At 36.9% G+C, this 27219-nt stretch overlaps 1 protein-coding gene across 1 annotated transcript in view; it reads left to right on the top strand.

The window, feature by feature from the left end:
* LOC133530445 (focal adhesion kinase 1) overlaps nucleotides 1–27219 on the top strand; it is a 96660-nt gene that overhangs the window by 5846 nt on the left and 63595 nt on the right. Inside the window, exon 2 of the mRNA XM_061868357.1 lies at nucleotides 16385–16814. Within this exon, the coding sequence (XP_061724341.1) occupies nucleotides 16438–16814 (377 nt within the window). The 5' untranslated portion in view covers nucleotides 16385–16437. The remainder of the gene's footprint in view (nucleotides 1–16384; nucleotides 16815–27219) is intronic.

Here is a 27219-nt window from a genome sequence, read left to right as displayed (position 1 = left end):
TCCTACGATTTTATCACCTTTATAGAGCAACTCTTGCGTACCAGGAAGTTGATATACACGCAACATTAATTAAAATGCTTCACCAGTTATAAATTAACATGTAAACAGGATAATTTGTCATAATCCTTGGACGGTGAAAGGTATAATTAAGAGATTAAAAGGACGACACGATTTAATTAATGTATTAACTACTGACAGTGCGATTGTCAGTTCGTGTGTGAAACGGTGCCGGAAAAGGTAATGGCAGCGAGTTGAGAAGGTGATATACTGTTTACCAAAAAGCTAGGGACCGAATAAAACAATATAATTAAATAAATATTTTGGTGTTGTCGTTTTAAGTAACCTACGGGTGGCCTAGACCTTAGGGCGTTAGCTGCGAGGGCTGAAATCACCTGGAGGACGTGATCCTTTAATCATTAGTGAATGCCATTAATTTCAGTTTATAGTTTATCAACGTTCAACTTATTGGACTGAACAACTTATTGCAATAGTCAAACCAACATACTCGGTTCAAACAATTAACAAAATGCATGCCACGCCGCCAATGCTGTACGCTCACATCAAAATGTATCAGGTTATAGGTGTTCAGAGACTGCAACCGGATTTAACTAGAATTCTATTTCGAATTAGGTAACTGATCTTGAACCTAGTTAATAGTTATGCTAATCAACCGGTAACAAGGAAGTATATCGAATTCTACTTGCGTGTTTAGATGACAAAGATAGACAGACATGAGGGCGAGATATTAGGTGAATCTAATTAAAAGCGTGTAAGATATGCTAATCTTACTACGTATCTGTTACCGTTCTTCATCTTTTAACTCAATCTATGTCGTCCATCAGGTCATTTCGCATTGAATTTCTCCCAAGTTCCAACAAACACATGATTTTTTTCCAACGATACCTTTCAACTAATTCAAAGTAATTAACGAAGTGGCGCATTACTTACGGGCGTGTAGTTTGTAATCATAACCTCTATTTTGTATAAAAACCTAACCGACGCGACATACTTGCAAATATATTCCCTTTTGTCCCCAAAACACAGTTAAAGTTTACACAATATTGAATCTTACATCCCCCATATAAGTTCCAAAATGTATTGACGTAAGTTTGCAAACAGTAACATCAATTGAGTTAATGGTGTGTCACGCCTTGTGATGGTTGCGGTTCTAATTCTACCAAATCATGTTAATGTTATTGAGGTTAAGGCGCGTCATAGTTGAAAGATTACTGTAAAAATGTTACTCGTAGATTTAATATTATTATCTCCTTGGATTTTACGGGCCTATAAATCCCGGTCTTTTGATAGACTTGCGGGGGGATATAGACCCAATGTTTTTACGAAAGCTTACAACAACTCAGCAACTCAGGTGGATTTTGGCAACTTTTGAAACCCTAGTCGTGTACATTTTAGTAACTTTTCCCAAAACAGTCCTCCCTTTTCTGAAACCTCCTTTTTACTTTTTCTACTTACATCTATCAAATGTCTACCATGTTGTGTTACTACAGGTGACTATTTACTGAGTAAAAATGTCACAAAAAGGTCTATACTTACTTTCTTATCCTTTATTTGTTCCATTACCTTGTCTTGAATTCTACTTATTCAACTACAATATTTACCGTAATCTTATTCACCTTAATACATAATTAAATTTTAACAATGAGAGCCCGACATTGGAGTTGGAATTCTTCCTTCTTATTACCATTGCTTCAGCGCAGAGTTCATTTATATACGAGTACAGTAGTCCATTGGGTGCAAAAAACAGACACTACAAAGTACAAGTGTGTGGGTGTATAAGAGGTAACACCAGCCTTTTGGACTCAAGGTAACCTTACTAACAAGTCGGTATACCTGCTGTAAAACGGACGAAGCTCTTTAGAAGACATTCCTTATATCTTACGAGTATATGTAGAATTGTGAAGTCCGACGGCACTCGCTTCCGTACCATTTAAACGTACAAGAAAGACCCGTAAAGTCCATCATAGCAGAAGAGGTTGCAATTGAAGATAACTAGCCTGGATTAACCTGGATGAGTAGAGATAAGCAGATTTGATCAAAGTGAATTGCCAAATGATTACCTACTATGTTCCTGTTACTCTGGCGACATTCTTTTTATCAAATAATTAAGCTTGTTTTATAAGACGCGGACATTCCTTTCCGCTGGTCGGACAGCATTGTGAGAATCTCTCAAGATTCCAAGCAAAGGTCTCTAATTATACGTGCCTCATAATTTTGAGAAATAATTTTTTTTGCCAAAAATTGCCTTTGTGAAGTCAACTGCAGCCCGGCTGGCCTTTCTTGGAAGTTATGTACGAAGTATTATTTGATGTTGCCAGTTCTTGTTGCTCTTTGGCAAGCGAAAAATTAACCGAGGAAACCAAAGTTTAACACCAAGATGATTTATTTTTTTTATTTTTTTTTATTTTATTTATTTAACACAGTGCAAACTTACAGTACTACACCAATTCGCTTACACACTAGAAAAATTAGATGTCAGGAAAATAAAAACATACAAACAGATAACATGTCAAGAAAAATAATATTTACATAGTCAGTCAATTAATTACAATATTTAGCATATATAAAATGTCAAGGAAGATCAAATTTACAAATTCAGCCAATTAATTACAATAATTCAAATTCAAAAAGTCAAATTCAAACTACACCAATTCGCTTACACACTAGAAAAAAATAGATGTCAGGAAAATAAAAACATACAAACAGATAACATGTCAAGAAAAATAAAATTTACATAGTCAGTCAATTAATTACAATATTTAGCATATATAAAATGTCAAGGAAGATCAAATTTACAAATTCAGCCAATTAATTACAATAATTCAAATTCAAAAAGTGTCTAGCAATATTACATAGGTACGCTAAACTATTGGCAAACATGTCGGCATCTGCGTACTGAGCGAGCATTGAATGCAGACTCGATAGAGCGCGTGAGGTAGGAGCGTGCCTCGCGTAGCATGTGCGAGCAGAAGGCCGCTGCAACAGGCATGGCCGGCGGCGTGGTGTTACTGCCCCGTCCACATCCTGGGGTATCCTCTTTCCTGGGGTATTTAGTAATATCTGCTAAAAAAAGATAGTCCAAGATTTCCTCATTACAGTTCATGACTGTCATGAGGCTGCACGTATTAGGTCATCCTAATAACGCCATGAAATTATTGAATAATAGGTATACAGAAATGGAGTATGCAAAAGTCTCTCTAAACATCCCATGAGAGAAAACCTTCATCCAGCATCGCGTCGTATATGATGATGAAGGTACACACAACACATATGATTTTTCCAACGAATCTATATCAAATACATACAGAGGTATTATGCGCTTATCGCGCACGACATGACATGATATACCGCTCGTCCCTTATTAACATTAATAACACTGTCGCCAGAAAGTAAAGTTACGTAGGTTTGATGATAAAAAATACTGTACAGTACAGATATGATGGTCGTATTTATAAACGCAATATTTTGATAATGACAGTATTTGTCTCTTCAATCGCGTGGTGTCCAAAAGCGACACTTATCACGTGGATAAAGCCATCCATATAAACAGAAGTCGTTGACTTATCTTATACAGGGGTTATAAAACCAATAAACGACACTTTATCGCCAGCACCGCAACAGGACAATGGCATCGAATTGAAACCAATTAAATACATCCACACGCAACTCCCGTAATGGCGGAAGGCCGAAAATAACGAAGTGACATAAACAAGGACGTGTTCCTACGACTTGATACCGAGGGAGTCAAACACTAAGCCCAACCATTGCAAATTTAACTTCAAGATTATACTATAGATGACTATAACAATCACTTAGTTGAAAAAATTGCAAGTATATTTTTATTTTAATACGGGAAAAATCCTAGCGAGATTCGAACTCACCCGAAACACCGGCCGAACGCCCTACTGAGCACTAGAAGTTAACATTAACACACTTGTGGCGAATATTTTCTTCATAACTTCCTTTCTAAAATTACTAAATCCCAATGATATTAGGCAATAAGTACGGTTTATATACATTATTTTATTTATTTATTCATTATTATTATTTATTAATCAGGCAGGCAGTCGAAACAACTGATAGTTGCCTGCCTGTATCTGAGTGATCTTGACTTAAAACAAAATTCTTTGCGCTGGTTAAGTATTTGTCTAGCCTGTTCTTTAACTGATTGACATTCAGTGCTGAGACCACGTCTTCTGGTAGTTTGTTCCACGCTTTTACCACTCTGTTTCTGAGAAAATGTCAGCGGGGGTTTTACTGTTTTAATTAATTATTAGAGGTAGTGAAAATTATCAGTGATTATGCATTACCCCAAACTACCCCATGCTAAATTAATATATGTAGTCAGCATAGACGGCATTTTTTCATAAAGGAAAAGTTGAAAGATTTGTTCCGGCGACACTGGACATGCCACTGTTCTACCAACTAATAAGCTACTGAAGCTGACTCTGTCGTTTATACCTACCAACTGGTGTCTCTAAGAGTTGGACTCACTAAGCAGTTAGAATAATATGTCGCAGGAATCCCTTGACTCATAATCCTTTGGCAAACAGCCACAAAACAATAAATAAATAATAAGAACACGGATCCCTAGTTAAATTTATTTTTTTGTAACGGAACGTTGCCAAGTTCCAATTCGGAATATTGAATTTGTTTTAACAGAAATTTATTTTTTTGCATTTCAATTTCATTTACAAATATATTTACAGGATTAAGTCTGATTGATATTGTTAAAAACTTGGGACTGTTTTTTTTTGTTTCGTTTAATTGTTTATTTTGTGGATTCAATCTACAACGTTTAATAAATCGTTCGACTTTGAAGTAATTGGAAATAAGTATTTTATGCATTTTGTTTTTGAAAAAAAGCGTTTTCTACCCTTTTAAAAATCGATCTTGGTAAAATACCTACGTTTGTTCTTGGGAAAAAAACTAAATTATACTGAGCTTAAGTTTGACTTGGTCACACAGACAAACACAACAAATTGAAATATATTCTTCTTATGTTATAGCCTTGCAGTTTCCTGAAATGAGTAATTAGTTACCTTTAGTTCCGACATTTCGACGCAAGTTTCGCGAAAGACCCGGTTTTAAATGTTTTAAAATGTGTTCAAAACCCGAAAGTTTGAAATAAATGCTATCCTCTTCAATAGACTCTTTTTCCTACAAATCGGTTGCAGCACAATATTTAAGCCTGGAGTTTACTCCAACATTGCTTTTAAAATATTATTGAACTAAATTTAGACATCTCATCGATCTTTCAACGCCCCACTTTTTAAGGTTACCGAAATATGCCCCTGATAAATATAAAATATGACACGGAACCAACATCACTGTGTGCCTAAGGGTCAGATTTCCTGAAGTCAATTAACCCAGACACCCCGGGGCGAACGCAAGTTTGTCGGTGACTTGTAACTTACCCGATATTCATAAAGTATTTTTTTTTTGTCTTTGCTGTATTTATACCAGAATTAGCTAGACCATGTTTAATTCGATAGGTACCAAAAATAAATGTATAATTACTTAATGTAGGGAAGAACGACAAGCCTTATGGCTATTACTTTACATAATATTATCTCCATTTTTCGTGTGTCGACTAGTGACAGTGACTAAAAACAGACACATTTAACATTCTCTTGTTGATTTTGTTATAATAAGGCTCTAATGATAAATATTGCTGGACTATGTGTAAAAAGTTGTAAACATTCATTGCCAAAATAATTTCAGGTTTTGTATCAATGAGGAAAGGAATTTAGCTATAAATTAATAAAATATGTACACTTCGGTTTTGCTTGCAAAGCGTTTGTGAGTAACAACTCAGTTCTGGGGCGACTTTGAAAGGGTTCAAGTGTCCCTTGTGTCTAATGCATTAGACCCCTTGTTTCCAAGCGTAGACTACAAAGGAGTGAATAGTTTGCTAAACTAAAGGGTAATCAAATTTCAGGTTAATATACCTATTAGGACAATCTGTGTCAGGTAAACTTTGCCTGTCGGCGGCTTGAGAAGGACAACGTCATTTAACAATGTTAAGGAACTCCAATTTCTAAATAATTTTCAAGAGGGGCCAATCCTACTATACTCTTACTAAACTATTAAGGGCTTGTTTCACAATGTCCAAGTAAAGTCCTGATTAAGCTATTTGCCAATGCCACTTCTCTGACACGTCGCCAGGCGTTAAATCCTCCAAAAATTTAGTCATTAATCAACTTTTAGACCTACGCTTCTCACGTGTCAATTTAATATTTGTCTGAATTTTAGATTTATCAGTCAAAAAGTTGATTCGTCCAGGTACCATTTTGTATAAAGTGAAGCGGCAAATTTAAAAAATATTAAAGTTGCTAACTGCAGAAGTGTTGAATCTCGTGTCTTTTTTTAGTGACGGAAATAGTTGAACAGGCTAAATTTGCTATTACGAAGTTAGTCAGAGACTCACTCCGTGACGCCAGAACGTCTTTGTGGCTTCTTTATGCAAGTTTTTGATATTTTAAAATTGCTAATAGCGCAAAATAAGTTTGACTTTAGCTTGTTTTTATTCTACATGATTGCTGTAAACCGTTTCAATTTACTTTCGGCCTGATTATAATTATAATATACGTATAAATTAGATCCTATCCATATCGTATCTAGATCAATTTTTTGATGTAAGTATATTAAAATTAGAATCAGGCAGTTTAAGGTAACCATCAACCTATTTGTTTGTTCAATCAAAGGAATATGGAGGGTAGATGTCAGGAGAACAATCTCTTATGGGAGAATTTTTGCTAAAGTGCCCAGCTGGCAGCTGTAAATTAGTTCGAAATCTCTCCGATGGCGCTAGGGTAGCACAAGGACATGACACGAACTTAGACGTTATTAACGGAGTGAAGTGCGCTGTCAGTGATTCGATTTTTTTTTATCAAAGTCAGTGTTCACGGTGTATTGTGGCGCTACCTATTTTAGTATACTTACATAATTGTAGTTTTACGAAAACCACGTAGAAAAGTCACGTGACAATCGTTAATTAGTTCTTTGTGTTAAGTAGTCACATTCGAATCGTTTTCGTCAGAGCAAACTCGTCTCACTGAAGCGTAAACCAAACTGGTCCATTGGTAGTGCAGGTTTTGGTTTTAAAGGGGCCCGCTGATTACCAGTTCGCCGGACGATATCGGCCTGTCAGTTATTCGCAAAAGCTGACAATCGCGAATAACTTACAGGCCGATATCGTCCGGCGAACTGGTACTCAGTGGGCCCCTTAAGATTTGTTTCGTAGTTGTATACGTGTAGGCCCTTGGCTAGCTACAGAACGGTTTCGTAATTTCAAAGTAATTTCATTCACATAAAAGACAAAGGTGTATTAATTTTAGGTTTTTCCTCATTTTAGCAGATGTTATATATGTTACTCATACCTGAAACTTATTTGTGTGAAACGTATTAGTATTTCTCACCACAAGCTGAATGTTTGCTTTAATAAGTAATGCTCCGAATGGTTTCTTAGTAACCATAATTGGGGGTTGTTACATAATTGTCCCTACTACACTGTAGTACTAATTTATTGTAATTTTCTGTGATATTATCCGAGACCTCCACGTGATATTTGGTGATATTTGCCGGAAAGAGCCCCCTGAACACCTCATGTCATTAATGGCAATCGCTTTCGTAAAAACTAGTGCCTACGCCTAATCTTGGGATTAGTTGTGAAGCGGATCCCAGGCTCCCATGAGCCGTAGCAAAATACCAGGACGACGCAAAGATGTTAAATACTAGTCACTCTACCTACAGATGCCTTTACGAATCGACCTGGGTGCTTAGCCAACGTTCAATTCGTTAAAGTTCTGTAGCATAGCGTAGTCATTTCTCTCTATCACTCTTTCTTATTAGTGCGACAGTGACAGTTGCGTTTCGTTCGCTACCAAGCGTTAACGATTGGCACGTTGGCTACGCACAATGTTATGAAATATAGTGTTAATTTGATCAAAGTCAATGAAATCTAGGGCTGTATTAGCGATGTTTAATTGATGCTAACACAATGTACTTATTAACCTTAACACATTAGGTAGAAGACCATTTTTGTGCCTTATAACAGAGGCGTAAGGTACAAAATTGTTCACATAACCTTTAACATCCACCCCACCTGCATTTCATTCATATGAAGATGAAACATCGCCAATAAGCCAATATGTACGGTCAAGGAATTTACTTTAGGAATAATTTCAATACTATTTCGTACCTTGTCACAGTGAAAATAGTATGAGGTCCCTGGCGACTTTACAAAATTAAATTATTTGACTGTACTTAGTTATGCAATTAGGTACTGGGGTTAGTGGGGTTAGTATGTTTGTAAATTAATTATAAATAGATAATTTTAACGTTAACATGTTAAATTCCCATTCCATTTTAATTAAAATACATATAACGTTTAACAACAATTATTAACAAAAAACAAGTCAAAATACTTTCTTAACATACAAAAGTTATTTGTACAACATGTGTTAAGATAAGACAGTAGCTTAACCAATTTACACCCAATAAGTGTACAAAGTACTGTTATTTGTCCCGAAAAGTATAGCGGGCGCCAATGAGTTAATGAAAAGGATTGTACAAATATCTGATCACGCATTGACACTATAGAGGCTTGTTCAGATATTTTTAAGCACCACGGCCGCTTCGATATATCTGATGACGACTACTGTTTAGGTCGAATACCTTTACAATCTCTACGTTGAGGGGCCTCAACGCCCTCAACATGGGATCAACTTTTTTTGGGATACTGTACCATTAGTATCTAATGATCGATGATTATACAATGTATAATCAACCATCAGTCATTAATTTTAAAGCCTACTCAGATTTAAGGTTATTGACTTCATTAAAAATGATTATGTTAGAATTTTTTTACCCGACTGTGTTAGAAGGAGGATAATGTTTTTCGAGCGTATGTATGTATGTCTGTATGTCCATCTCTTTGGCACCCCGTACAGCCCAAATGGCTGGACGGTTTATGATATATGAGGTGTCGTTGAATTCGTCAGAATTATAGTGACATAGGCTATATAAATTTGGAAAACCACGCCCGCATATGAAAAAACAAGGAGTGTTTCTTCTTACCATAGCAATATGGGTATCAAATGAAAGCTAGTGAAAAGGCCATTACAAAAATAATGTGGCAGTAGGGTTTTTAGTGTTTATAATTAATTTACTTGTTAACCTACAAAAACTATACTGTGTTGGCAGCATGGTTGCATTTTTATCACCTCTGTCACTATGCCTGTCACTTTCCTTCGTCCTTACGTACTTGCATGCATGGTGACAGTAGATAAAATGCGACCGTGCTTAGCCCGCTGGTGAGACAAACTTCTTCAGTCATATGCCAGGAGACCGATTCAGATTTCACAATTTGTTATGGTTTTGATGCAACCTTAACGATCACTCCCGCTGGTCGGTGCATGCGAAATGGAAAGTCTTGCGTGGGATGCGCGCTAATCACCAGAACAATCGTCAAGATCGTATCATAACAAATTATTAAATTACAATGGACCCCCTGGAGACCGCCAATGTTTTGGCAAAACTAATAAATTTCCCACTTTGTATCTTGCACAGAAAGTTGGCATTTATTACATTCGCCAAAACCTTTGATGATTAACATCAACACTCAATTAACCATCCTTATATCTCGGTAGTAAGGTCTAAATTGGCAGTTAAAAGCTTGGATGGGACTGTCAGCATCTAAAATAGCGAATCTGACTACGCGGCAAAGTATCTTCCATTATTTAACATTCTTAATAAAAAGAGATGTATCTAAATGTAGAGCAATTAAATATAAAAGATAAGTATCATTCGCTTGCCCTTTTCATACCTCTCTGTTGTTCCTCATCTCATCATTCCCTGCGTTCTTTTCATATCACCTCTCACACAGTCCTTTTCCTTGGTTTTCCTTTCCTGTTACCTCCCTCCACATTAATTCCTAATACCTTTCGTGTCACATGACTTTCATCCCTCCGTGATACGGAGGTGCCCGTACAGACTGAGTGAGTCTGGAAGAGTGTGGAAGTACATCTTATTGAGTAACTTCACATTTTCATAGGAATTATTAAAACTTATAGAAGGACGAACGAGGGGACAAGCAAAAAATATTATTAGAGGTGCAGTCTACCGAGATATCTTAAATCATTATTTTTTATATTTAAGATGAGTACTTAAGTTTTATATTATATAATTTGATTTTTATTGAAATAAACAGATTTTGTTTTACTGTAAAAGATACTATTGAACACGAAGATATGATAATGAACACGATATTTATCTCTATTCGGAAAAGTATTCCAGGGTGACAGATACTGTTGTCGCTTTGTATCTTTTATCTGCAAATACATATTGATTGATTTGTTTCTTCCGCTACTATTGTTGCTGACTGTACAATGCGTAAGAGTCCATTTTTATGTCTCGACATGTCCAGATAAAACAAAAGATAAATCGCTCAACCGCCTTTCCATTCTCAACCTTAACTAGCAAGATATACGATTAAAAATCAAATAAATTCGGTTTTGTTGAACAATTTATTTTTACTATATGTTACGCATCAGATCGTGACCGAAGCCAATGCTCTGTATCGTATTGTTTCCCAATAAAAAGTGAATCTGGTGTAAAACATCACAATTAAGATGCTGTACGGTCTAGTGGAGACATAATTGCTGAAGAAAGTTTTAAGTATAGACTAGCGTACAATACTGCGAAATTTCGTGTCTAATAAATCTATTAATTCTATTTTTAAATTCAATTGGGCTCTTATAGCTATCGCGAGTTTTTTTGTCTAATTATCGAAACTGGTCATACTATTTTCATGCCATACATTTAAGTCTGATAGTTATTATTATATGGAATCATACGAAAGTATATATCTAGGTTAGGTTAACATATGTTATTCAACTTTCAAGTGTGAAAGAAAATCTTTGTGCGAAAATCCCATGTTCTAACATCAAAGCGTTTCGTTTTTCAAAAAGTACGTTCGCAGGTAATCCTACAGATCGCCTATATTCCCAAACTTACGATACGTTCTATTTTGCACAATTTCCGTTTTGCAATACAATACCTAAGAAAGACTAACACGCAACCTCACATTTGTATTCTACGTTGTAATAGAAGAGTTACCTTATTTTCCGTGCGCTAAGGTTACTTTTCCAATTTCCTAGTCGTGTAAGACACGAGCTTGATATAGTTAGAGCGTAATCCTAGGAGAGGTGTTTGAACTGTATCGATCCTCTTCTGTTTACATGAGCACGTGTTGCGAGTCTATATCGAAATTTCATACATCGTTTACACGCTTTGTGTAGGAAAAGAAAATACAATTTCCTTCGATTCGATTCGAATTCGAAGTATTTGAGAAGTTCGAGTACGCGAGACTTGTGTTTTATTGTTGTCGAAGTTCGATAGAAACTGGCAGGTCATTGACCTTTATGTTCCATGTGTTTGAAAAATATATTCAGATCACGCTAACAGATTTTTGTACATATACGTCATATCTTAATCTGACGCTGACATATATCTAAGGACGGGCCTTACGTGCACTAAGAATGGTGTCAGTGCAGCGGTGTCACTCACGAATTCGAGGCAATCGTGCAGATGTTAATGGCTCTATATTTATTTATTTACAAACATAGTTGTTATATGCGTATGATCATTTAAAAACTTTGAGTTAGAAATTGTTGTGCAATACACGAAATATTCCATCACTCTCGCACTTATAAGCTTAGGCAAAGTTAAGACCGACTAGGCCAAGGGTTCCCAAACTCGCCGCGTTGGGTCAGGACCTTTAGTAATCGGTATATTCACTTGCCTATTATATTTTCTGGAGTTACAAACAAGTATCTTTATTTACAAGAAAGTTGCAGAAATTAGGACTATGCAAAGAGAGTTTCTTCAAAAACGGTTGGAACCCTTTGTTTACAAAGCAGTGCAAGCTGGGATGATCGGTAAATTCAAGCTCATAAGCCATTTCTTATTTTTAGCATACAGTGTTTATTTAGTCACCTTCAACAATTTACGAGCTGAATATATAGGTCATATTGAGCAAGTTTTAGTATGGGGCCAGTACCGAAATCGCGAAAAAATTTTTTATTAACCCATACAAAATGTCAAGGTCACAGCCAAAATGTATGAAACAGCCAAATTTTTTCGCGATTTTTGGGTTGGTCCAATAGTAAAAGTTGCTCAATATGACCTATATCGTCAGGTGACAAGCAAAAGTCGACGATATTCAGCTCGTAAATTATTGCAGATGACAAAATAAACATCTTGTACAGTTTCCGTCGTCTATTAAAATAATATACATTATTTAAGTTCATTAAATCTACGTGCAGTCTATGCCGTATAGAACATTCTGCGCCATACAATGGCCGGAAGGCGCGGAGGCGTGAACGAAGTCTTAAATGGACGGGTACCGGGCATCCGTGTCCGTGGACAGTGCCCTGCTTTTAAATGGGTGTAGGTATTTAGTTGGACGTTTCTTTGCCCTTCTTTTACATTCTGATCCCTTATACCACCATTTTGAAACAGAATAACATAAACATGACAGACATATCACATACGAGCTGATTTTTTCCAGTAAGTCGGAGCCTTAATCTGCATGGTCACTTAATAAATTCAGATGTTCCGTGACTATAGATATTTTTCCATACAAAAAGACAGGTACCGTAAAACCATCCAACTATAGTCCAAAGCTCCCAACTATGGTCCACAAATAAACTCAATTTTTTTCGTTCAGGTGTGTATTTTACTATATTTTTGTAGTTCTAAGGCAAAGTATGTTTATAAATGGAAGGTAAAACTAGGAGTAAACCAAATGGAACATTGGTATAGATACTTAATTTCCTTTTGAACTTGTGGACCATAGTTGCAGTATTGGACTATAGTTGAGTGGTTTTACGGTACCATAGACAATATCTGAATTTATCAAGTAACCAGATTAATTGCTTTGAATTTCTGAAATCCTTCAGCTGGTGTGTTCTGTGCCATATAGGCATGTAGAAACAATTCACGACGCAGGTTTTGCCTTAGCAAGTCATGACATAGGTAATACCAATACCTCTTTGACATCCTTCGCTCTTATAGTATTCCTCCTACATGTTAGTTTGTTTACGTTTAGGGTACAACACAGTCGTATTTCGTAATCGATAGATTTCATTTCCTGAGGCGCTCAGATCTAGCGCTAATATGTCTGATTTTCCATAGATGTTTCCCAGCTGTATAGTTATTTTATAGAACAAGTTATAATAGGGACAGGCCCTGCGGTGGCAGCATGGTTCCATTTTTATCACCTGTCACTATGCCTGTCACTTTCGACTTACATACTTGTTAGAACTTGACAGGCATGATGACAAATGATAAAGAGCCGACCATCTTAGCCCTACTGGAGTACTAAACTACGTTTCCATGATATTAATTAATTAATTTCCTGAGAATTAATTACAACGGTCGCTGCATGAAACTATACACAATTTTCCGCTTTTATTGACGAGTCCAATGTCTGTTTTATTATAATTAATAACTATAAACGTCACTTGGTTGTATTTATGCACAATATGCACATATTTAAAACACTTTTCTGAACTATTTAATTACAGTAATTACCCCTTGATTACTCAAATAGCTTATTCATATTTCTATAACCCGATAAATTTTGCGTCACGAAGAATTTTCCCATAAAATTTTACTAAACGGAATATTTTGATTTCCTACCTATTCACACATTAACATGCATTAGCTTCAACTTCTATGCAATTAAAATCACTACGTAGAACCTATGTCACTTACGCGTATTTATCAGCAATTTGCCTGTCACCACATACGATTACCTGCGGGTTTTATTGAAATCGAAGTCGGCGAAAAAAAAAAACGTGTTTAATCGAGAATCGTGTCAATGAGTCAGTGCATCTAGAATTTAAAACGTTTCTCATATCCTAAGGTTATTTCAATTGCATTCAAGATAGCTGTCGGGCTTTTTTGTTTTACGGAAATTACGTAATGATTGCTTTTTTTTCCATACTGATTTAGGCAAGGTGGATTTGCCAATGGTTAAATACGTTACTCGTAGGATGTCGAGTTTTGAGGAAATTCGTAGTTTTTGAAATTTTTTTGAAATTCTTTTGATGGCTTTTGTCCTTTTTTCCCACACTGACTTGCTTTTGTTTAATAGAACAAAGGTTTACATCCGACCATTAATTAAAATGAATTACTTAATTAACTTCTTGTTAGCCTTCATGATTAAGCCAATTAGTTGATTAATAATTTGCGTTATTTTTGCACACTGTAATATTAGGGAAGTTTTTGTTACAGTAATAATCGTGTATCCGAAGGTTTTAATGTTTCTACCTTTAAAAAAGCCTTTATTCTCCAAATATTAATTCCATACTAAGAAAAAATTGTAAAAATGTCAATCACCATTTTACAGAGTAAAAATATACCTACTGTTAAGAAGAATATGTTAAAACTATATTAAAATTGCAAAACGAAGCCATCTAAAGCAGACGGGATGTTATCGATCGCTCATAAAATTGAATATGAATCTTGATCAGTATTAACAATAATACTGATGAATAAAAACCCTATTTCTTTAAAAATAAGGTTCAGGAATGATCAGTAATTGGTGTCGACGCTAGTACGCATAGTTATCTATACTACATCAATAGACAATAACATCACGTACGGTACATCCTCCCCTAAAAGGACGACAAAACGACATAACTTACTATAGAAAAGCGATGACTAAAATCGTAGCAATCATTGTCTGTTAATTCCTTTATTAACCAGTATAAGCAAATTTACTATTCTAACAATTGAGTTAGAGTTGGGGGTCTCATAATAATGGTTTATTTGGGGCGATAAACGATGGGTTCCGCTTCCTTTCACTTAGTATGCGACGGTATTTGGCGGCTTCCGATAGGATGACGTGAACGCCGGTATGCGTATTGATGATTGATGTCATTATATAAGTTTTACTTGCATAGGTGCATATAGTACTCTATATTATCGATCGAGACTCTGTGTCGAGGCGGACGCTCAAGAGTACAGTCAGCATCAATAGTAATAGATGAAACAACGCGCCAAAGGTATCTGCCACCCTCGAATACTTTTCCAAACAGAATAGAGATACATATATATGCCTGTTCTACCGTCTGTACAATGGGGAATGTTCTGAAGAACTTTTTTAATTGGTGCCACCGTCGTGTTTTTATCACCGCACCTCTCGCCAAAGAAACAAAGCTCATCCTCACTTCCTCGACAAGTGGCAAACCAAGAACAAGCGGGCATCTCGCTCGTTTTTGCCCAGAACGTGCAAGTTGTGGAATGAGTTATCTTCTCGGGTGTTTCCCTTGCGCTTTTGTTTCGTCTAAGGCGTCAGCCACTAAACGCACGCTCCACACTGCCAATCGGAAGTAGCTTGTAACTTGTTCGCTCAGTAAACATTTGTAGAGACAACCCTAAATTCAAGAAAGGATGATGGTGCTGAGTCAGTGCACCAGTCATACAAATTCTTATCGATAGGCATGAAGAGTGCTATGCGCGTAATGTTTTGATATCTCGCATTTGTAGTTTGAGTTCGTTTTTTATTTCGTTACTTCCTTTCTGATGAGTCAAATTTCCTTCCCCGTTGTTCTACAGTTTTTACAGTTGCACTTTTTACCCAGTCCGACCACCAAGTAGGCTTTTGTGTAACCTCTAGCATTTCTAGCAATACTCTAAAAGCTATTTTCTAGCTAATGTGAATTATTTCCAATGACATCACCAGGTTGACGCAGAGAACCAAGTTTCCATTACTTATCCAAAACATCAGAAAACTAAACGGTAAGAAGAAATGGCTTTCCAACTCATAAATTAACAACGTACTTAATCCGAAGTTGGCAGGTGTCTTAGAGATTAGCATACTTGACTCACTACACTATCGGGTGTTGGCGGGGGGTTTTGCAATGTACTACTGTCTTTATTTGATTCACTCAGTCTTTCGCGCGCTTTTGATCATTATGGACGTTGATAGATTAGTAATTTAATTGGACCCTACTTTAGATCATTTGTTTCTTTGTAATCAATTAAATCATTAGTGAATTGTTTGAACTGATACTGCTGTCCTAATTTAGTTGGTATTTCGCGCGCGTTTTAGCGTCACGGACGTTGGTGCCGAAAATTAAAACTAATTTTATATAATCGCACATGAGGTCATTTGTTAATTTGAACTAATAATGATTAATCATCAGTGAATGTTATAATGCAGTGGGCTGCGTCCTTTTACGGAACGTTATAATTTGTTACCTATTTTAGTCATTTGTATCTCGGTATCCGATTATGTTTTAACTTAGGCAAAAGACATAAAACAATTTTATAATTCCTTCCTTTAAAGCAGTTTGTGACATCGATAAAGTCAAGTGTGTAATGTGAAACCAGTGCTTAACAAAAATGGTCATGGAATCCCCGCTGCAAGGCCGATTCTGGCCTCTGTCTCCACGTCTCTGGAGGCGAAGTACGGAGTGCAAAGTTGTCTTCGAGCCTAGAAGACCACCTGTGGACAAACGAATAGATCTGACGCCTGATTTGCTGCGTTCGAAGAATATTAAAGAGAGATTGGGGCATTTGAATTTAGAAGAACATATTGATGAGGAAGCGAGATGGAGTGTCTCGAAGCCTCCGTTAAAAGAGAAGAAGGAAGAAGTAAAGATGAGGGTCAAAAGGCAGAGGCAGCCGCGACCAAACAGTCTGCAACTGCTGCTGTGTCCGTCCAGCTCTGGGCATTACAGCAGCAACACTTGGAGGTACACCAGAGTCAGGTCGAGAAGGTATGTTTAGTTTTAAGATGGAATAACATTAATATGGAAACTGCAAAAGTAATACCAAAACGACTGAACTTTTGATGTAGGGCCGGTTTTTATTTTGCTGTCCATTTTTTCGTTTTATTCCTAAAAAAAATAAAATTGTAGATAGATAGAGTCCCTATTTTGTAAAGACAAAGAATTTAATTTCCGGCCCATTACATATTTTGTCACAGTGACAAACAGTATGAAAGTCACTAGGGACCTCATACTATTGTCACTGTGACAAGGTACGAAATGGGTTGTAAATTAAATTCTTTGACTACATATTAAACGCAATTTCACCGTATGTCAAAAAAACTACCACTGAGTTACGAAAACGTATGGTATTTTCGTAACTTAACGGATTTTTTTAAACCGAGGAGCTTTTCAAACCAGCCATATTGTATCCAAATCTAATGAACAAAAACTCAAAATATCAAAATCAGCCCTTTTATAGCCTTTCTTGCAAATACTCAACATGAAATAAATAAATTGTATACCTAACTAATAACTATGATTATCACATATTGCAATTTCCGGTTCAGTAGTGACATATTATCCTTTTTTTAGCAACTTCCGTTTCCTGTTGATAGGCTTTTTGGGCCATTTGCTCATCAAATTTTCCTGATGTCATCTCTTCCTTATTTTAATATTGCAAACTTTTCCTTTGTTATCCTTTCGTAACCCCTAAGTTACGATTTTTGACCATTTTGACCTGTTCTCTTATGTTCATGTGTCCTATCATCGCTATTTCGGCTGTATTCCAAATAGGAGCATTCCACGGGCAGTCACGTACGGACGCATTAAATTTCCTGTGTTGCGACTTTTTTTCGCGTTTAAAGCAGGCGATTATTTTTGTGTGCACATTTTTGACCATTAGTCACAGAAATGGAAACTCGACTTGTACCAGCAAATCTTAAGAGCAGCGTTTGTATGGGACAATTTCATGGAATACTCCAATAAACTCATAACTAGGGATACATAAATCAAAAAGTACAAATAGTAGACTTAATGTCTTAATTCATTCTCTAGCAGTCAATAAGCTAAAACGGGTCCGTTTGTAAAGTGCAGACAGGCTATAATATAAAGCGTGTCATCTATTCTACTACTACTATTCATAATCACTAAATTACCCATCTTATTATTATATAAAAAATGATTTAATTAAGGATACACTCAAATCCGTCTTAAACTATGATGGGGCCCTTGAGCGCATAAGAATTTGGGGCCCTTTTGGAAAGTTACACTTTATTATTTTGCAAGTTATCTTCACCAATTTCAACGTTGTCCAGAAGACAATGCAATATAAAGTACATCTTATTCTTATATTTATCTTCTCGATATCATTCTTATTAACCGATACTTTCTCGTTGTGTAATGCGTGTGGGCAGCGCGTGGGTTTCATATGACGGTTGACAGCTCCGTATCACCATGGCTAATGAGCATGTATGGCCCTTGACATGGTTCTGGTGTTTTTTGAGCGTGTATATCCCTCTTAAGTGGGTACTTTATTGAACAAATAAATAGACTGGTCTAGAAAATCGACTTACAGGTCCAGTAAAAGTCTCGTGGTTTTCGAGGTAATCGAACTTTTCTTTCTTTTTTAAAAGCCAGGGCTTTTTTAAACCCAACAAGTTCATTTTCTGGACCAGCCTAAGGTGCCCTGTCGGTGGTTAGGTTTTCCGTTCCGTCGCTGCATATAGGTAACAAATTTAAATATGATAAGTTCTGTTTTAATTAAATCCATATACAATAAATGTGTCGTACGTTATATGCCACATTACCAACTGCCATTACTACCAAAAGCTGTATCGATTAATGGAATGGAATCGAATAATCGGAATGAGTTTATAATCGATTTCGAAAGCCAACGATAAATTAGCTCTCGATTAAAGAGAATATATGGTGTGGCGAAATTAAAAGGTTGGTTTACGTAAAGTTGGTAGTAAATTAATATTTTTTGCGCAGTTAGGTAAATTGGGAATCGAATCGACATTTAATTCGTTATAAAAGTTGTAATCAGAAATACGGTTATTAAACGTTCACTTTTTGCTAAAGAGCATTTAATAATTTCGATCAAACGTTTCGAAATCCGAAAACAACTTCACTCTGTAATGAATTATTACATTACTTGTAGCTTTCGAAAAGGACTGATATAGAGACCTATAGTAAAAATATTTTAATAAAATTTATTTCTAAATTTGCACATAGGCACATAGTAATGCTTACAAACTAATTGATAAATTCGAATCCGCAACGCAGGTTTCGTCAGGAGAGTACCATCATAAATCAGCAACAGGCGCCATCGTTACACACAAACAATAAAGCTATCCGAAACAGGCATCGTCATTTTCCTTATGTTCATTATTATTAACGTAAGGATATTAGCATATTTGGATTATTATAGACGTAGCTAGGAAAGCGACTAAGTTGAAATGGGACTGGGCTGGTCATGTCTGCCGAATGCCGGACGACTTGTGGACCAAGATGGAGAACTGAGTGGAAGCCCCACCCAGTGGAACCGAGGAGCCGGTAGACCCGGCGATGGCGGGATAACTTGGACTCCTCTTTGAGAGGGTGGCCAGATATAGCACAAAACAGAGATGAATGGAAAAAGAGGGGGGAGGCCTTTGCCCCGCAGTGGGACACAGTAGGCTTTGAATAATAATAATTATTATTATAATAAAGTCATTTTAAAGGACCGCCCCGAACTTCATTCGGCCCATCGTTCCCATCACACTAGCAGCATTTCCACGCTGTATAGCCAACGAAAACCTCTGCACCAGGAGCGTGGATCGCTGGCATCGCTGCCGATATACCTAAACCGGCGACCAAGTTCCTCAATAAACGCTTTAGACCTATATGTAAATCAATGTTACACTTTTCAATATCTCAATTTGATAGATAAGAAGAGCTTTAAGTATGTAAAACGTTACAATTTAAAATAAAGATTATAATTGATACACATCGGATATTCTGCGCCTAGCCAAAGTTAGTAGTTATTTTTAGAGTTCCTATGCAGAGCCTTTGTTATAGAGAAATATGTCGCGGTGTAGAAAATAAATAATTTCAAAACTACCTCACATAAACATAAACAAACATTAGTCAATCATATCAAATTATGCCACATCACTGAATTAAATAAAAGTTGTGCAAAATCCCGTGGGCGGAGATGGAAGGTCCGTTGATAAGGTTGACAAGAAAAATATATCCAAACAGCTTTTACTTACTTAACTGTCACTTGAAAAAAAACCTTATATTATTACCTTTAAGATTGAAATTAAAAGTAGAGAGGAAACGATAACCCATTTAAAAAGGGCTTTGTGTTATTAGTATAATTAGTCAATTAGGTACATTAATTAATAGAATAATAATTATAATTAAAACGTAACGGTCAATGGGCGTGATAGTTTTAGTAATGACTCGAGATATCAGAGCAATTCATTCATGTTATTATTATTTTATTGATATAGCCTACGCATGCCACTTCTGCCACATAGAACTCATTTAACTTTCATAAATAAGTATGTGTTAGTTAAAATCTTGGATTAAACCTTGGATGTGCTGTATATAGAGCTGAAAAAATGGTTATCCAAAACAATTAAAAAAAAACTTCCTACACTAACTTTTACCACACATTTCACCCCCTTTGCGGATGATTGCTGAAGCAAAACTTACCCTAATATGTTTTAATCCAGGTTTAATCCACCATCAGGTATATATCCATGCCGTGATCAGCAATGGTGACCCTGGCTAATTTCGAGCGTGAGCTCTGCCCGCGTAGCCATCGTGCCAATCATTAACGCTCCGTAGCGTAGCGTATAGTCATTTCTATCTATCACTCTTTTATATTAGTGCGACAGTGACATGTTGGCTACACGGGCAGGTATGGCTTACAAAGCCGAACTTAATTTTGAAAACTCTATCGCGTATGGGTCACAGAATATTTCACATAGGATTGTAAAATTGCAGATAAAACGCACGGTCAAGGAATTTAATTTCAGTACCATTTCGTACCTTGTTACAATGTCAATAGTATGAGGTCCCTAGCAACTCTCATATATATTGATTGTCACTTTGGGAAGATACGAAATGGTATTGAAATTAAACTCTTTGGTTATACGTATGTGTAATATGTACCTACTAATTTCATAAGCAAGACTCATCATTACTTTTATATATTCGCCAAGTAAACATCGCCCCCAAAACCACGCGACATTTACTCCGATTTTTATCCTTGAACTTTAAATCCCGCAAGCTTTCCTTGCGTATTGCGGGTATTGCATAACATTTGATATTTGCGAAATGGCCGTTCCAAGCAGTATACAAACCAAGACTGAGCTAAGCAGTATTTAGTACATAATCAAGTAACGGGGTAAAAATATGTACATACTTAGCAGATTTCTTAAGAATTCTCATTGATTGTTTTTTTTGGGAGATCCCAAAAAAAGATTTTTGACTTAGAAATACTTATTTTACAGGATTTGTTTATGTGGACGTGGCACCGATAGTGGGACTCAAAGTCCCACTATCGGTGCCACGTCCATTATAGGTTTTGGTATTTGCTAAATACCGTTCGAAGCGTTTGAAAGAGCAAGGCTAAGCAGCATTTGCAGTCAACTCGGCAAATAACTGTTACGACTAGATTACGTCAGGTACTAGGCTGTTTACATAGTATTGATCTTAACAAGGCCTACTTGGCCCTCTTTGGTCAAATGGCGGCTACCGGCAGTTGACACGTTGTTTGATATATTTTATGATTATACATATACGTACCAAAGATTTTTTTTTTTTTAATTATCCACTCGGTATGGCTTTATAAGTAAGAATCATCAAATCATTATTGTCTTCCTAGCATTGTCCCAGCATTTTGTAGCTCATTTGGGGAAGCTCCAGTAATTTAATCCCAAGAATTGCTACGGGCGCGGTTTTTTCGAATACGACTGCCATTTGACCTTTCAAAAGAAGCTAACCTTTTTGGGATATTTACAAGTAAAAATATTTACAGATAAAGGCCGCAAAATTATCTAACACGAACTTATTTGTAGAGCCATAAGAGCGTGTCACATATTTATGTGGCCTTCAAAGAATAAAATATTATTGCATTGCAGGTGACTATACCAGAATTTGGATCAATATCGACCGGGCATCTAACCGGCAGACAGTGGTAATGAAAACGGACGGTCCCCTCAATGCATATCATAGCACTCGGATGAATATTCATCCCACGAATCGATGGGATCTGTTTGCGATTATTAACTCGGAATGTTTGGTTACCCGGCAAATGTCCGTTCCGTCGGTGACGATTCGGCAAAGGAAAATATCCTATGAATTGTGCATAAGAATCTCTCTCTCTCTAAGCACCTACATAAAGAATTTACCACTGACTTATATGGTTGGCAACTTGGAGGATTTAACAACTGGAGAGGCCTGTCTGTAATTTTCTGTACAAAACAGTCTGCCGATTAGTGCGGGGGAGGGGCACCTGAAATATATGGCTTTTTGTACGTAACGTACAAATAGCCATGTCAGATAAACGTCAGTCCATACAATGCATATGACCATTGGCCGGGTTTTCGACAGAGGGGTAAGCTTCGGTTGTTAAATCCTCCAAGCTGGCAATCCTCAACGAAGATTTTCGCCAGAAACTTCCTGTCTCGTATTCCACAGTCTAGCTGTTAAACTGTGGAATGAACTATCGCCCGCTATATTTCCGGACCGATACTATCTTCAAACTTTCAAGAAAAGAGCGTACTCCCATCTTAAATTCTGGCAATGCACTTGCAACCCCCCTGGTGTTGGACTGCTATTGGCTAATTGCATACCATTAGAGACATGATATAGGAGGCAAACGAGCAGACGAATCGCCTGATGGTAAGCGATTACCGTTACACATGGACACCCGCAACACTAGAGGGGTTGCAACTGCGTTGCCGTCCTTTATGATATAGGGGAACGCCCATGTCGATGGGGTAGGGGATGGGATGTGCTTTGCTGTTGTTCGTTAATCGTTAAACATGGAAAAAATATCTGAATGTCACACGTTCTTTGAAATTCTTGTTGATAATTTACTGCCAGAGAAAAATCCAGTTCGTTTTCCTTAAAGATGAATCAGTCATTGTGAATTTCGCGTCATTCATTGTCGCAAATGCATTAGACGTAAAGCTTTAAAGTTACTTTTAAAAATAGTTTGTCTTAATTTTATAAAGCAAACTATACCTACAAAACTATATGTACAGCGAGCTGAGAGCTGTAAAAGAGCATGGACACGTTATTGACCGAACGCTAGCGAAGGTATCTGTTTCAGCTTGGTCAAAAATGCTTTCGTATTGTCCGGATGTTCTCCTCTGCAGCTCGCATTTCTTAACCGATTCGCGTGAAATTTTGTGAGCAGGTTCGGTAGTTAGATATAATTTTTCTGTGGTTTCGTTTTTTGAAATATGTTCATAATGGTGAACATTGGTATTAGCTTATAAGTTATAAGGCTATTGAATAAATATATTCATAAAGTGGAAACCAATTTTGCGGCTGGGTATATGTGATCCTACGCAAATAACTGTTTTCGAGTACAAGCAGGTAATTCCAATCGAGGGCTCGTATTTATATGATCATCTGATATATTATGATCATCCCTGCCCCCGCAAGTAACGTTTATTTAAACATAGATTATTCTTACATTAACTACTGAAACGTCGTATAAACATCTAGGTAATGAATAACAAAAGCTCTTTTAGTTCCACACAATGGAACAGATGTTCCATAAAGTTTATCGTAGGCGACGTAAAACTAAAGAGCAGTAAACCCATATTACGAGAGTAGGCTTACCAACTGCTTGTTCCTATTAACCCTTTAACGGTCCAGATTGAAAAAAATACATTGTTCAGCCTCATTATAGCCTCTTTTGGGTTATTCGCGGACGGTCTAGAACGCAAAATGACTAGTGTAATATTTTACCTACATCGGTTATAGTCTACCGCTCTAACGGACTAGAACGCAAAATGCCCACATAATTTTTTCCGTTTTATCTTAACTTTATAGCGATGTCGACGGAGCCCCGCTACCGCGGGGCTCCTATTCTGTACTGTTTGGCCTTCGGCCATTTGAAGATACCTAACGAACCTAACCTACCTATATAAAATGTTGTGGTCATTTTGCGTTCTACACCGTTTGCAATGTAGACTAATAGCGATACTCGTATAGACAAAATATTACTGTAGTCATTTTGCGTTCTAGACCACCCGCGAATGACCGGTATTAATTATCTAAGTGTACCTTATAACGGTTTAACTAAGATTATCCAGGGTTTGTCACACGCACAGACCCAAAGAGGATTTGCGCCTTCGACATCAGGGAATTACACTTTTCCCTTATTACACCAATTACAGTTGTATTTCCCAAGGGCGTTTAAAAGTCATGCGTTGCCTTGCGTGTGATAAGTATGTTCCCAAGCAGACAAATTTTAGGCTTCAGTACCCCTAGTGTAAATTTGATCGACATCATAACGTGACGAACGCGTTTGCGTTAAGTCTCATTTTGTATAGGGTTTTGAGTTTCCAAAACGTCCTGCTTGGCGCGCTCTTTCTAAATCCAATACAAAATGAGACTAAACGCAAACGCGTACGTCACGTTTCGAAATCGAATTTAATTACACTAGGGGTACAGATTTCATAACGCATTGCATACTTTACGTATGTGGGCTGGGTTTGCCCCTGTCTCAAAGTGTAATTAATCTTTCAGGCGTATTAGAATTTTAGTTATTCGGTCCGTTTCCGACGTGATACTGGTCTGTCAGTGTCAAAATTGACATTTCTTCAACCAAAAACGTCGCTTTTGACACTCACAGATCAGTATCATATCGGAAACAGAGTGAATAACAAAAATTCGAATACACCTTTTTGAAAGTTTTAACTTTTAGCTCTGTATATGTAGGGAGTATAGGGCTGAAGTTGGCTTACTTTATATAAATACACTCTGTTTTTACCCTACACCCGTCGAACAAGAACATATTGTCCTTTTGGAAGGACGTAACCAACATGATTTGACGTTAAGAATTCGCCCTTTTAAGTTTTGGGTTTGGGATAGGTACTCAGTCGAATGGAAAATAGGTAAGTTGTTAGGAGCTGTTCACGTGTAAACCAAAAGGTTTAGCAACAGTTTGTTTTTTTTTACTTGTTACCACCAGACTACATAAAAAAAAACATCATCATTATGAATATTATCATAGTTTAAGAGCATTTTTTATCGGTGGAGTAGATAGATAAAAAACTATTGCATAAAATAAAAACATGACAAAAAAATAACTTTTAATAGAAATACGACTCATATCTAACACACTAAACTAATTATGAACTAACTAAGTATAGGATTTTATACAATCGTAATATATTAGAGAGCTTTTCAGTCGAGTACCGTGTTTAGGCAACTCAGAAAGCTTCGTTAAGTTACGAGATTGAAAAGCTTGATTATGTCACTATTGTATACAACATTTTATTCTAGGAGTCATCTAAAATAATACTTTTTTTTACTATAAAACCTAAATAAGTAATAAAATTTGGTAAGTATCTCAATAGACAAAAATGGAGCACAAAAGACAGAAACGCGCGACTGATTTTTATAGTTGACTACAGCGTTTCGAAATGAATATTAAAGTCGAGTAGGGAGGCCATACATGAAAGTTTGCAATTATAGTTTGGTATACGAATTCTTAATTCAACTATTACAGTCGACGAGTAGAAAAATAGGTTTTTTTTGTCACGACACAATTGCGAAAAGGCGCCGACACTCGTTTCCCGACAAGCATGTGCTTGCAGCATTGCTGCCGCAGCGATGGTATTCTGTCGTAGAGTAGACGCTACAGTTCACGCAGTCCTCGGCCAAGTTCTTTAGGTCCCTGTAAGACATAACACTTTATTAAAAAATTCTGATATAGTGGAAAAAATAATTGACGCAGTAATAAAATATAAACAATACTTGTTCCTGATAAAATAATTAAACTTGTCAGCCAGTAAGAACCAAGAAAATTATACTCATCCCTTGCTTAAGACAAAGATAATATGATTCTCCCTGCCTTCGTGTGAAATCCGACAGTCCTGAGCCAAACTGTAACCTAACATAAAAAAACCGGAGAGTCATCAGACTATCGCTTCGAGAGTTCGTCACACAGTTTTTATAACGTTTCCATTTTTGACATGGAGATTTATTAGGGGTAGTTGAACCTTAAGGCTGTTATTGCAACTGTTCGTTAGCTAACAGACTAACGTTAGGTGATTCGTTATCATCTACCTATCCGGAAGGCAATGATCCCATAACTCACATTCGTCATAAATTATAACTGGATGGCTTTCACGATACTTCCGATAACGAGAATTCTGTTGGGGATCGGTCTAATTGTCATGGACTTTGAGTGGTATGGGATTATGCGCATGTTAGGCTTTTAGTTAGTCGTTTGGCAAACAGATCAGTATATATATATATATATATATATATATTTTAAACTGAAATATACGGAAGCCTATTTACTGATTGTTCGGACGTTAAGTCATACTCGTATCATATCTGCAAAATAAAGCAACGAAGGTAAGCTTCTATCAAAATAAGGGGCATCTGCTTTTCCAATGTTATTTCGGGAACAGAAAAGACAGTCAATGCCTATATTTTCGTATGACTTGTGTATGTGTTCACCTGCTAATTCCCAAACTTGGAGAAAGTATGGAAGGGCGGAAACACTGAACGACGGGACGAGAAGGACGGGAGCACGTAACCGAATTGATGTTTGAATTGACGATTGATGCCTTTAAGATGTGGTGTTGGAGGAAGATGCTAGACATACACTGGACAGCACGCCGCACTATGCATAGATCCTTGATGAACTAAACATCACAACCAGGCTGTCTACCATCTGCTTACGCAAAGTGCTTGTATATTTTGGCCATATTGCCAGGAAAGACAGTGATAACCTGAAAAACTTGGTAATCACTGCTAAAATCGAAGGCGATAAGCCGAGACGCAGGAGCCCAATGAGGTGGACAGACCAAATTCGCTCAGCCCTTGATGTAACGCCCCACGATGCCCTGCATTCGGCGACAGACAGAAAGGGTTGGCGGCAAATTGTCAAAGAGAAGCTGTTCCCTAGAAGTAGCCACGACCCTCAGTGATGAAGAAACTGATGCAAGCACCTCTTCTTAACTTAGTCGACTAAGCGCAAGAAAGTCTTTTTAGTCCAATGTTTAATCATTATCAATATCACATCGTTTTACACAATTGCACTACGCTCATCGTATTTCTACGAGGGTTGAATGTACCCATCTTTTTTCATTTCACTGCGCAATCGAACAAGCCCAGTCCATTGCCTTCAGTTTCCCAACAGTCCAACGACTTTTTATCTATTATT

This window comes from Cydia pomonella, chromosome 22 (genome assembly GCF_033807575.1).
Source record: "Cydia pomonella isolate Wapato2018A chromosome 22, ilCydPomo1, whole genome shotgun sequence".
Taxonomy (NCBI): Eukaryota; Metazoa; Arthropoda; class Insecta; order Lepidoptera; family Tortricidae; genus Cydia; species Cydia pomonella.
Note: the sequence above shows the minus strand (reverse complement) of the source record. Positions and strands in the feature narration are given on the sequence as shown.